Source organism: Anguilla rostrata, chromosome 11, assembly GCF_018555375.3.
Source record: "Anguilla rostrata isolate EN2019 chromosome 11, ASM1855537v3, whole genome shotgun sequence".
NCBI lineage: Eukaryota > Metazoa > Chordata > Actinopteri > Anguilliformes > Anguillidae > Anguilla > Anguilla rostrata.
The window spans coordinates 25,880,157-25,892,812 of record NC_057943.1 but is presented as its reverse complement, the minus strand read 5'-3'; the positions used below and the strand labels follow the sequence as shown (position 1 = coordinate 25,892,812).

At 44.4% G+C, this 12,656-nt stretch overlaps 1 protein-coding gene across 1 annotated transcript in view; it reads right to left on the bottom strand.

The window, feature by feature from the left end:
* The window catches only part of kmt2d (lysine (K)-specific methyltransferase 2D), a 45,767-nt gene extending 35,752 nt beyond the window's left edge, over positions 1-10,015 (bottom strand). The window contains exons 1-9 of the mRNA XM_064299023.1: positions 8,967-10,015; positions 4,617-4,701; positions 3,767-3,860; positions 2,783-2,985; positions 2,239-2,348; positions 1,858-2,020; positions 1,595-1,766; positions 1,163-1,277; positions 699-877 (exon numbers count right to left, since the gene is read on the bottom strand). Of these exons, the coding sequence (XP_064155093.1) occupies positions 699-877; positions 1,163-1,277; positions 1,595-1,766; positions 1,858-2,020; positions 2,239-2,348; positions 2,783-2,985; positions 3,767-3,860; positions 4,617-4,665 (1,085 nt within the window). The 5' untranslated portion in view covers positions 4,666-4,701; positions 8,967-10,015. The remainder of the gene's footprint in view (positions 1-698; positions 878-1,162; positions 1,278-1,594; positions 1,767-1,857; positions 2,021-2,238; positions 2,349-2,782; positions 2,986-3,766; positions 3,861-4,616; positions 4,702-8,966) is intronic.
* Positions 10,016-12,656: the final 2,641 nt, after the last annotated feature.

Genomic DNA, 12,656 nt, shown 5'->3' with positions numbered 1-12,656 from the left:
AAAAACCGACACCCAATAAAATAATTATGAATTATTCCGAATTTTTTCTGACATGGGACCCACATTTTGCAGGTTCAAATCCGCAGTCAGCCGCATCCATTCTCCAACTGTATTCAAGGGTCTGTCAACGGTACGATGGAGGACAAAGTTTAAAGGGAGCGCGGACTAGCACACGTTCTCCCAAAATTCTTGTCCCCAGCCGCTGCGGCTGGCACTTGCTGGCGCAGGCAAACTGCAGGCGCCCTAGTCGCCAATATTCACCGCTTTTACACAGGAAGACATGGTCAGTCACGCTGAAGGCTGAGATCCTGCTACGAACCGCAGCTAAGACCAAGCCCTGGTTAAAGGGTCCTGCAGGCGAATGACCCACCTGTGGCAGGTAAGACCGAGCCCTGGTTAAAGGGCCCTGCAGGCGAATGACCCACCTGTGGCAGGTAAGACCGAACCCCTTAAAGGGTCCTGCAGGCGAATGACCCACCTGTGGCAGGTAAGACCGAACCCCTTAAAGGGTCCTGCAGCCGAATGACCCACCTGTGGCAGGTAAGACTGAGCCCTGGTTAAAGGGTCCTGCAGCCGAATGACCCACCTGTGGCAGGTAAGACCGAGCCCTGGTTAAAGGGTCCTGCAGGCAGAATGACCCACCTGTGGCAGGTAAGACCGAGCCCTGGTTAAAGGGTCCTGCAGGCAGAATGACCCACCTGTGGCAGGTGTGGCAGGGGCACAGGGAGGCCTCGGGGGCGGGGCCCTTGCTGCAGACTGCGCAGATGGAGGCGCGCTGCTGTTGGCAGCTCTCGCAGACAGTGTAGTTCTCAAACCAATGAGCAGAGTCCTGGAGGGCGGAGCCACACGCCCCGCACTCGCTGCACACGCGACACCTCTGCAAAAGAGAGGGGGAGGGAGAGAGAGGGAGGGAGAGTGAGAAAGGGAGGGGGAGAGAGAGAGGGAGAAAGGGAGGGGGAGAGAGAGTTAAAAGGGAAGGGTGAGATTAAGAAAGGGAGAGAGTGGAAGAGAGAGAAAAGGGAGAATGGGAGTTTTTTGGTCATTGTTGATGCCTTTGATGCATTTGCTGCTGTAGTGAGGGGGGTGTGCGTGTGTTTGTGCGTGTGCGTGTGTGTGTGTGTGTGTGTGTATGCGTGTCAGGTATACGGAGGCCGTCTCTCACCCTGCACTTCCAGGGCTCAGAGGGCAGGGAGTGCATGGCAGGCTGCAGGCAGAAGGTGTGGTATCCCTTATCACAGGCGTCACACACCAGCATCATGGAGTCCTCGCCAGGCTGCCTGTGAACCAACGCAACACCGCACGGTTAACTCCGGGCTCCCACAATGCAACACAAATACTCTCACACGCAAAAAGCACACAAACACAAAATATAACAACAGAGGTGAGCGGTCAGGATCAAAGAGAATTGCAGAGGGTCACAACAAGGCTAACAATCCTGCATAGTATGCCTTCAAACGAAAAGCTTAAGCGCTAAAAAGCAACAAAAAGCCAGGGCCCTTCAGGACCGGACTGGATTGTAAAACCCCTGACGTGCACGCAGACACGCCCAGGCAAATTCTCACAGGAGCCAGCAGCAAACATCGCGCCTCCTCACCTGCAGGTCAAGCAGACCTTGCACTCAGGGCACTGCCAGCCGGACCTCTGCAGGGGCGTGGCGCTGATCTCCAGACACGCCGCGTGGTAGTGCTGCCCGCACCCCGTGCAGAACACCAGGTCCGCCAGCTCGCCCGCCGAATCGCACACGGAACACCGCGCCTCCTCGTTCGCTAAACACAAGGGGGACACGGGGCAGTCAGGCTTCGGCTCCACAGCCAATCGGGAACCTTTACAGACTACTCCATTGTGATGTCACAGTACCGAGCTCCACGGCCTTCTCTATGTGCTCCGGACACAGGAGGGCCAGCTGCTTCATGGACTGGAAGGAACCACTGGCAGCCGAACAGGGGAAGTGGTAGGTCCGTGAGCACCCCTCTGCCTGGCACCGAATGGTTGCTCCCAGCCTTTTACAGTATTCGCACCGGTGGGGGTGGGGGGGGGGGGTGCCACAAACACGTCAATCAAACTCATAGCTCATAGAGATTGTCTATGCAACGAGGCAGTCAAAGATTAAGCTCTAAATTAAGTTAGCATTGCTGTCTCACATCTATTCCAAAGGGACCACAGACACTCAGTGAAGTTGATTAGCATTAACCAACAGTGCTGAGATAACGAGAGGCTGGCTGGGGGCTTGGGGCTGACCTGTTGTATCCCTGAGATGACGGCGTTATCCACGCCTTGCGGCTCCTGGTCGTCGCCATGTTCAACGCCCTCGGACCAGACAGCACACCAGTGGTGGACCCAACAGTGCCCTGCGCGACAGCGGAGTGAAAACGATTTCACACGACAGCGTTAGCGCCGCCGCGCCGGTGTCCATTAGCGCCGTGACTCAACCTCGCAGCAGGGTGAGCGCCGCTACGCAGTCACGCGTGCACACGCAGGGAGGTGCACATGTGCAAACGCATGCACTGGTCAGCGTGATGTGTGATATGTGCAACATGTGCACTACACAAAAATAAGGATACTCAACATTTTTCTCCAGACATTGTTTGTGTGAGAATCAAATCAGTTCACCCAAATTTAACTGACTGTTGACCATTTTTTAACATTAATAATTCTGATGATTGCATAATGCACAAAACAACTATTGGGACAAAGATGGCTGAAATGCTCGAAACACTAACGGCGTTCTAAAATGACCCAAAATGTACTCCAAAGTGGTCTCCCTCCGCCCCTCCAAGCACACCTGTGTCGTCGAAGAGCGAGGCAGCGGAGGTGGAGTCGGGGAAGCCGATGGAGGACAGGTCGTCGCTCCCGGGGGGCGGGGGCGGGGCGGAGGGGGGGTCCAGGGCGGGGCGGCTGGGGGACGGGCCAAATCGCCGGAGCTCCCGCTGGCCATGCAGGCTGGGCTCGGCACAGTTGCAGAGTGCACAAACCCGACCGCTCTCCCTGCGCAGACAGAGCGCAGGCACGAGATTAACCACAGCGCCATCTTCAGGCAGAGCCAGACGTTACATGCATAACAGAGGAGTTCAGATCCACGAAGCCTCCCATCACAAAAAGGCAAGCTCATAGCTTTGACAAATCTAGGTCAACTGCAATTAGAAACATTCTAGCTTTGTAGATAATATTTATGTCAATATTACACAATTAACATTGCAGCCCAATATGTTCATTCTCATCATAAGGCATAAAAAATATCACAGCACAATAAAAAAAAAAGAATCAAGATCATTAACTTGCAAAGCTCACACAGTATAGGTCACACCCAGAACAAAGATTATCTACAAAAACAAGATAGTGAACTCTTACAAGGAAAATAAATTCTGTTGCAGTCATTCTTAAAACAAGTTTTATGCTAGCGGAACAGTTAAAAGGGGTTCCCCTGCTGACCTATTCCAGAAACTGAAGAACTTTCAAAGTCCATTTGAAAGTCACATTCTCTCAAATTCAAGGAGTTCATAAAAACTGTGCAGTAAGCTACATCACAAGTGTAGCAGAGAAATAATAAAGCAATATAAGAATGGCCTCAATAACCCAGAAAATGAAGGCTGTTCCAGGACCAGGTCTCTCAATACAACTCCAAACCCCTAACTATTTTGGACATAATATTTTTTTTTAAACCTGAGCACAAAGGTTTTCATGACAGTCAGTGAAATATCAACAATATTATCCCCTGGAGCCGGGGGAAAGAGTGGTCGCCCGGTCTCTGGACAGGGTGGAGACTTACGCGGGCACGCTGGGCGTGTGCACGGGCGTGGTCACCGGGAGTGCCTCCGCAGCATGGGGCGGGTCCGGCTGCGTCGAGGAGGCGCCGTCATCAGCTGGAGGGAAACAGGCGCGTGCGTGAGCGAAGAGGAACACACGCCCTTCGCGTTCAGAGCAGGCTGAATGCACAACCATGTTTTAGAAAAGCAGGTTAGTGTGGCCGGCAGCTGGTAATCTGCTTCCAGGAAGACCCGGCACGGCTCAAAGTGCTACGCACCGGGAGTGCCATTTTCATCTCTGCATAGGTTACAGTTGAGCAAGTCTCTACCATTCCACCTGATTCTGCACATTTCACACATCTCTCTCCCTACACCCCACCCTCCCTCCCTCCACCCCTCCACATGCCATGCACCCTCCAGTTTCATGCCTCCTTTCCTTTCTACCAATTCCTGAAATATGTTTAACATGCACCATCAGTAAACTGCTAACAGAACTAGATCTGGCATCCTATACAGCAACAGTACCCCCATCACAAGCTCACTTTTGGCTTATTAATAATAACAACAACAATGACAACAACAGCAACATTAACGTTATTATTTAAATAGGGACAAAATTAGTTACTACGATTATCACTGATATTTTGCAGATGTTCTATAACTCAATTTAGTAAATGGCTCTTGCACAACACGACATGAGCTGTGAGATATCCAGTACAGACAAAACCCCCTGAATAATGCTTTAAATATGCGCCAAATAACCTGTTATAAGAAACGCCCCGACACTGCCCTGAGGATGACCTGTTCACACATAATCAACCCAGAATGCAAGCTGTTCTTCTAAAGCTTTCCGGTCTCTCCATGGACGCTTACCTGCCGTTTCAGAGTCATTCTCCTCGCAGTTTGATTTCTGCTCATCCATCCCTTCCTCCGCTTGTGATCTCCCTCAAAGAGAGACCTGCAACGCAGCACAGGGACAGTCACATGCGAGATTCCAAACAAATGCAATTTCGTCATTTATGAGGTGGTCACATAATGCCTGTGCACTGTTTAGTGTCCCTTCTTATTGCATTGACCACTCAATGGCAGGATTTGGCGCAAAACACTGCAGGACACGCAAGTAGTTCTACGGCCGAAATGTCAAGTTCCCATATCTCGTGCGCGACTAATTCATATACAGGTAAGGCTAGTGGGTTCCATTCATCAGCACAACGCCTATTTTTTGGACAAAGAACAATGTTACAAGCGTCCCGTTTTTTAAACGAAGTGTCGTTTAACAATTTCCCTCATTTTGCTAAATATACCGTGACTGAACAGACTTTCTGCGTTTGTATACTGCACCAGCTTACATCAAGCTAACTAGACAGACATCTAGCTACATATCGTTTTAGTTAGCTCCATCGCAGCAGACAAAATGTAATTACCTGTAGTCATGTAGTCATCTGGGCATGTGAGCAAGACAACGGTTTCACTATTCCCCGATTATTTTCACCTTCATAGCCTCCTAGCTGAATACGCAAATGTAACCACTGATAACCATTTTAAGCACAAACCTCAACCAACTGAAGTCAAGAATACATCGTATAGTCGCACTTTCATTTAATAACCAGACCCGTCTTCACAGATCTATGATAAAATACAACTAAATATGGCTGCATAGCTCATTTCTAAAACTCGTAGAGAGATGGAATATATGGCTAGCTTGCCACCTAGCTAGCCTGTTAATGCTTGCCAACTCTTTGCAAATAATTGCCAAATAGTCACTGAGCATTGTATGGATATTCCGATTAAATATTACCTAGAAATCAAAACATAATTTCAAGCAGGAGGACAAATTTCTAAGAAGGTGCACATAACATCGACTATAAATATTGTTTTCTGTAAATAAAACTACCCCCAAGCCAGATACACAAAGAAATTACAGCTTCCGTGTGCTTCACTTCCTGTACGTCGTGCTGCAACCCAGAGATCTCAGGCAATAGTTCCGATGCAGGTGATCCAAAACCAAAAATACTGTAAACATTCAAATATAAAATTCTCAACCTAATGCGACAGGGTTGCTTACATCATCGGTGCGTACATCTAATGAATAGCCTTACATTGATACATACTAAGGGAAATATCAAACGATGAAATCACAATAGAAAGCAAACATGACAAATATTTACAGTAAAAGTAATTATTTTTCCCCTGAAGAACAAACAGGTGGAAATTAAACGAAACGTAAACGGAATCAATCATTACAAACAAAATGAGTGAAATAAAGGCTATCACACACTACGCCTATATTTTACGATGCCACAAAGTGCTGACACTGTTCATGAAACCGAAACAGTAATAAGGCGATATAACAGTGGTGGGTCTAGTTACCTTTGGATTTTTGTAACCATTTTAAAGCATGTTACATTGGGGAAAAAATCACTTTCCAAATGGCTGATTGACTGTAGTGACATTAAAGCATTGTGGTTACAGATCAACGTCAAAAACATAAGGCAACAGCGCTCCCACGACACTCTCGGGTTTTGCCACAAGTCTTATCGGGACTTTCAGTCCTGATCAAGGAAACGCGGTTGGAAATTAATCAGCAAATGCCCACCGCACACATACACATCCCACAACCTTAACTGCCTCCATGTCCTCGCTTTAGTGCCCCACTTCCTCCAGTTGCAAGAGGCCGTTTTACCAGGGGAAGTGAATTTGAAGCCACTGTGGCGCTAAATCAACTGAACCTTAACGAGACGTTTAGCTGGGCGGTTGGCATTACATTCCTCACACACGCACACGCGTCGAACAGTCTGAAGACGTATGGATTTATACCACCGCTCTATTTTTCCGGTAGAGTCACAGCCTATACCCTGTGTAACTTAAAATGCAACAAGGTTTACCAATAGCTGATCTCTGTACGTTTAAGTGGCCTTTTAGTGGGTTACGCGTCGTAGTAATGACCTTGTGAACAAATTTGGTTACCAAACTCGCCACACATACAGCATTACACCAATGCGCATTGCTAACAAGTGGCACGTTCAGACTAAAACAATGTACCCCGTACAGAACTACTGTGTACTGCAGTTCTTTGATTACCTCCCTTCTTCAGGTTTTCTATAAAAGCTTAAAGGGACACAGTCATTTGAAGCTGACACTTGAAAACTTAATTTTGCCTAACTTTCGTCACCGCTACCTTATGTTAACCTTCACTAATAGGCTGACACATAATGTTTATGCGAAGGTGATGTCCTCGTATGCCCTAGATTAGTACCGGGCCTCCATTTCTCCTAGAAGTTGTGTTCCATTGCTTATTTGATGCTGATTGCGATTTATCCCTTACACCAACAACAGTCCAAATATTCACACAAGCATTCAAGTTGTCGGATGCGATTAGCTAGGAAGTTATCTAGTCATACAATATTGCATGGTTTGTTCACATTGATAGTCTACTGCGATATAAGGCGCAGCTTCTAATAGGAGCTGGTTTTATTTTGACATATTCTGGTAGACTTGTCCTGGCCTTCACAACTAAAATAAGCAAGCAGTTCACATTGTATTTTTGTATAAAAACGACGGATCCGCCGCACTCACAGTGGAGTGAATAAACTTTGATGCGAAATGACGGCAGCCACGACAGTGGCGTCGCCTGAAATGCGGCCATGCTTGCCAAAAAAGCTCCTGGCCTTCTTTGATCGGGTCCACGTCGATTAATACGATCGTTAACACACATTTAATATTCACTCCGTTTAATGTTTTATTTGAATTCTTAACGATTGTTTTATTACGAACCACGTAAACATAACTAGAAAATAGAAGCATTGTGGGCAAATGACTGATATGTTCCCAAACTGACAGTTACCTAGCCAAGTTGGCGAAATACTAACATAATGAATGTTCACACCAGCCTGCCACTAGCATTAACCATAAATAAAATGTCGAGTACAAATGACGTTAGCCAAGTTACAATTATTAATGGCAACATATCTAGTCTAACGTTAGATTCTAGCTTATCTAACAGCTAGAACACCACATTCTACTACTCCACATTTAGCTTACGTCAGTTAACCAGCTTACTTACTTGGCCATCAAGCTAGCGTTAGACTAGTTGGTAATACTCCTGTAGCCAAAGGCTGCAATCTGAATCTGTTAGGACGATACAAACTATCTTGCCAGGAAGCTACAATATTGTTTCCAATCAACTAAAATTGCCGACTAGCTAGTTTAGATGTTGATTAACAAGCTTAAGGTGAGACCAAAAGATTTAGCTAGTTCAACGAGATAGCTTAAAATGGAAAGGTGATGTTTTAACAGTAGCAACCCAACATTACTCTAATGTTACCTGCAGTCCATCAAGGTGAGAGCAATTCATGTTAAGTTAACCAAAGCTGTGTAGCTACTCAACTAATAAACTTAGATGAACGCCAATTCTCTGAACCAAATGTTGTTTTCATTTCAGCATAACTTAAACTTGTCACGTAGACTAGCTAGAAAACAAAGTAATTGCAAATCGGTTAACTAGTTTATCGACTTGGCTGGCTAGCTAAATAACCAAAGCGTGGGAGGGGATCTTTGTGGTCAAGGTTATGGTCAGTGAGTTCATATTAACAACACAACTTAGCCAAGCTATAATGCTCGCTAGCGTAGCTTATGAATCAACGACTAGTTGCGAATTCTTAAAACGCATCAGACGGGGTTTAGGTTTAAACGCCAGCTAGCCCAGATAACAAGCCGAGCTAAAACAGTATCTTGTCGGACACCTGAAGTTCGCAACCGAACTTGCCGCATAATACAAACACCGATGATGTTTAAAAGTTGGTCACAGCTGTCACAGTTAGCTTGTGGAAGCTAGCTACAAGGCAAGCTAAATTGTAGCTAACGTTAAGCCAATTTAGCTAGCTACTAATGTTGGCTAGCTAGGTAAGCCACCTTCCCGGCCATGACAAACAGAACCGTGCCCATAAATAAACCAATTCATGGCAATGTAGTAAGTTAGCTACTTTGAAAACTACACTTTGTAACACTTTGCACCCACCTTTACAACACATTTGTGTTTACACAGCTCTTTTGAATCAGGTTAGCTAACGTTAGCTTCAAGCTAGTCGGAATATACACGCACTTTAAATTCTGGCAAGCTCATATTTTAAACTCAAGTGCATTGCTCATTTTGGTTATCCAGTACGAACAGCAACGACGCACCAAGATAAACTGTCGCAGATACAATTTTTTTGTTTAACTCACCTCTCAGAGTGCGATCCAAATGTTTTCGTACATCAGAGCAATCCTCCTGAAACAAATTTCTTGTAACGTTACGACTTTCATTTGTGTAGCTACAGCTTGCTACCGAGCCAGCTAAAATATGTATGATGAGCAGGTAAGTGCTCAGTGGGTGGCTAGCTAGCTAAGCATTTAGCCAACAACTCATTAATAAGTATAATGTCCCAGACGTAAATCCTTTACATGGTAACGTTACAATCCGAACAGGTCTTAGAGCGCCGCAATCTCTGATCTCGATGTCCCAGATAGGTTCCTAGCTGCAGCTATGTCCGGCAGGTTTTCAAGAGCAGTTGTGGTTTACGCTAACGTTACACAAACGTTGCGTCCGATACTTTTTTTTTTGTTAGTCCAGAGTAAAGTACTCATCCGCGGTAGATTCCAATGAGATCACAGGCGACAGATTGTATTAAACAATATTCCGGGTCTTGATGTTACCAACTTTATTTATGCTCTGGTCACACACTAGATGACTTCCATTCTGAACTCATCCACGAGTGAGACTTGCTCCTTCTAGTTAGCAAGCTTGCTAACGCGTTGGCAACGAAAACTGTGGTGTGAGCTAACGTTAGTTAGCAAATGTTAGCTTTCCAGATATTGTTGCAGGAAAATGGTCTTACTGGTCTATACTGCAAAAAGTATAAAGTTGTCTAACCAACACTGTCTGTGTAGTTTCCTACAAATGTAATTTGAACAGAAGTGTGGGGATTGGAGCAATGAAGAGGGAGAGAAGGTAGGTAAGGGAAGCCATTTTCAACCACGGAGAAATTAACTCCCATGGGCGCCACTTTTTTATTCGAACACACGCTCTCATCACAACAAAAAATAATTCTCTAATCTGAACAGCAAACAAAGAATGCAAACCGTATCTAAGTCATACGAATCCACTTCTCAAGTTCACAAATATTTCATGTCAATTTACTAATTCCGTTAGTTCTTTTTTCGTTCGGGAAACCGTACTGAATGTTGTGAAACTCGAGGAAGAATACATACACCAAGATGTTGAGCTTATGATCCATGTTCTGGTCCCAGAATGGGACACAGGAACTACCAAAAACTCGCGATATCATTGGTCGCATAACGCAGATCTGTGATTTCATTGCTCCCGCCAAGATTGAGGCGGGACTCTGGGCGTATACTTTGATTTGTCTATGTTCGCTCGCCCTGTTGAAGCTTTAAAGGAGCTTTTCTCGTAGCAATTTTGAGTGACCTGTCGATGGTATAGCGAGTTGATGTGCATAAATTTGCCCGTATAATCGTGGCTGAAATGCTGTCAATGAGGACCGTATAATAATCTAATAATATAAAAAGAAAAGCCACCATAACTGCACTCCACAGAGGTTGAAAACCAAGAAGTCCCACCACCACTGAAAAACACTAACAGATTTTCAGAGATTTTCTTCAGAGGAGGATTTTATTATTTCAGATTGTGGTTTTGAAGGTAATTAGATATCTAGATGAAACCATAAAATAAATGTGCTGCAATGGTTAATTTAAAAAAAAATTAAAAGACCCCCTATAGGCACCCCCACACCACAGCCTTAACAACAAAATGACACATTAACAGTTTTTCTTGTTTGAAATTATTTTATAAAATATCTTTGTCAATCCACAGAACAAAATATGATTTCGAATTAATTTTTTGTCAGTGGATACTGCCATTTTTTTATACAATAGGTAAACGTGAAAAACATTTCATTCGCACCCACGGCTTTAGTCAAGCGAATTTACTATGTATTTGTTAATTACACCATTTGTGTGTGAGTGTTGTGTGTATGTGTATGTGTGGGTGTGTGTGCGCACGTGCACCCACACACATGCAAACAAACCAATTTTAGTCCATGCATACATAAGTGCTGTTTAACATTCTGAGCAAGGTAATTAAGAATTGAAGCAATCTGTGATGAAATTGGTTTCCTGATTTCTCATGTTGGAATAAATCCTAAAATAGCTTTCATGAGATATCATAGATACCCTGGCAAACACAGTCTGAAAAATGAGAGTAATATGAGACTGGATATGCATGATAGTTGAGTCTCCTATCAATTACATATGGAATTTTCTTATACAGACATTAGACCAAATCTCCAAATGTCACAGATATGGCTTGTGTTTATTGAGACCCATGGTTTGCACAAATATATCTAAAAGGTCTCACTACTAAGGAGCAAAGCACCAATGTTTCCTCCCATACAAGGTGCACTGACTTTTTCAATACCATAGTGCCCTTGCCCTTGGCTAGACATCAAAACAGTACATTGCAATCACTTAGCAAATGCTCTTATCCAGAGTGGCATACCTAAGTGGAGAACATCAGTGTAACTGTCAGGACTACAAAAATGTGGTACCACCAAGAAGGCACAGAGGGTATTCATAATCAATATGTGTTATGTTAAACCAACAAATCACACTTTTGTTTTATTGTAACTAAAGAAAGTACCACTAGACATATAACCTACAGTGCCTTGAAAAATTATTTGCCACTGTCCTTCCTTTCATCTATGATTAAATAATTGTTACCCTGAATGGTTTCAGATCTTAGACAAGATGTAATATTAGAGAAAGGAAAACAGTAAACACAAAACATTTTTTTTAAATTTAATTTATTCAATGGAAAAGTAATTACATTACAGGCATTTAGCAGACGCTCTTATCCAGAGCGACTTACACAACTTTTATACAGCTGGATATACACTGAAGCAATTCCGGTTAAGTACCTTGCTCAAGGGTACAACGGCAGTGTCCTTACCCGGGAATCGAACCTGCGACCTTTTGGTTACAAGCCCAGTTCCTTACCCACTGTGCTACATCCCGTAATTAAACACCCATATCACCTATGTGTACAAGTAATACCTCACCATCAAAGTTTCTACAAGCACACTATGCCACGATCAAAGTAAATTTCAGAGGAGATGAGAAAAAAAGTTGGTGAAATTTATCAGTCTGGAAAGGGTTATAAAGCCATTTTTAAGGCTCTGAGACTCCACCGAACCACAGTTAGAGCATTATCTCCAAATGGAGAACACTTGGAACAGTGGTGAATCTTCCCAGCAGTGGCCAGCCTGCCTAATTTTCTCTAAAGACACAGCAATAACTCATCCAGTAAGTCACAAAAGGTCCCAGAAGAAAATCCAAAGAACTGAAGGCCTTTGTATCCTCGGCTAAGGTCAGTGTTCATGACTCCACAATAAGAAAAAGACTGGGCACAAATGGGATTCATGGGAGAGTAGCAAGGCAGAAACCACTGCTAACCATCAATGTTCGTCTCACATTTGCAAAAAAGCACCTGGATGTCCATAGAACAATAACCCTTTACATTGAATGTTCTATGGACAGATGAGGCAAAAGTGGAACATTAAAAAAAAAACACAGTTCCCATTATGTCTAGCATAGAACAAATACAGCATTTCACAGTAAGAACATCATACCAACAGTCAAACATGGTGGTAGTGTAATGATGAAGGGATGCTTTGCTGCCTCGGGACCTGGACAACTTGCCATTATTGAAGGAACTATGAATTCTGCTGTGTACCAAAAAGAGATAGGAGACGTGACCTGGAAGTACAAGTAAGTGGGGGGGGGGGGGGTGTTGTTGGGGGCTCCTAGAGGTGCAGAGGGAGCTGAATGGATAGGTCTGGTTGGTGTGTACATACTTAT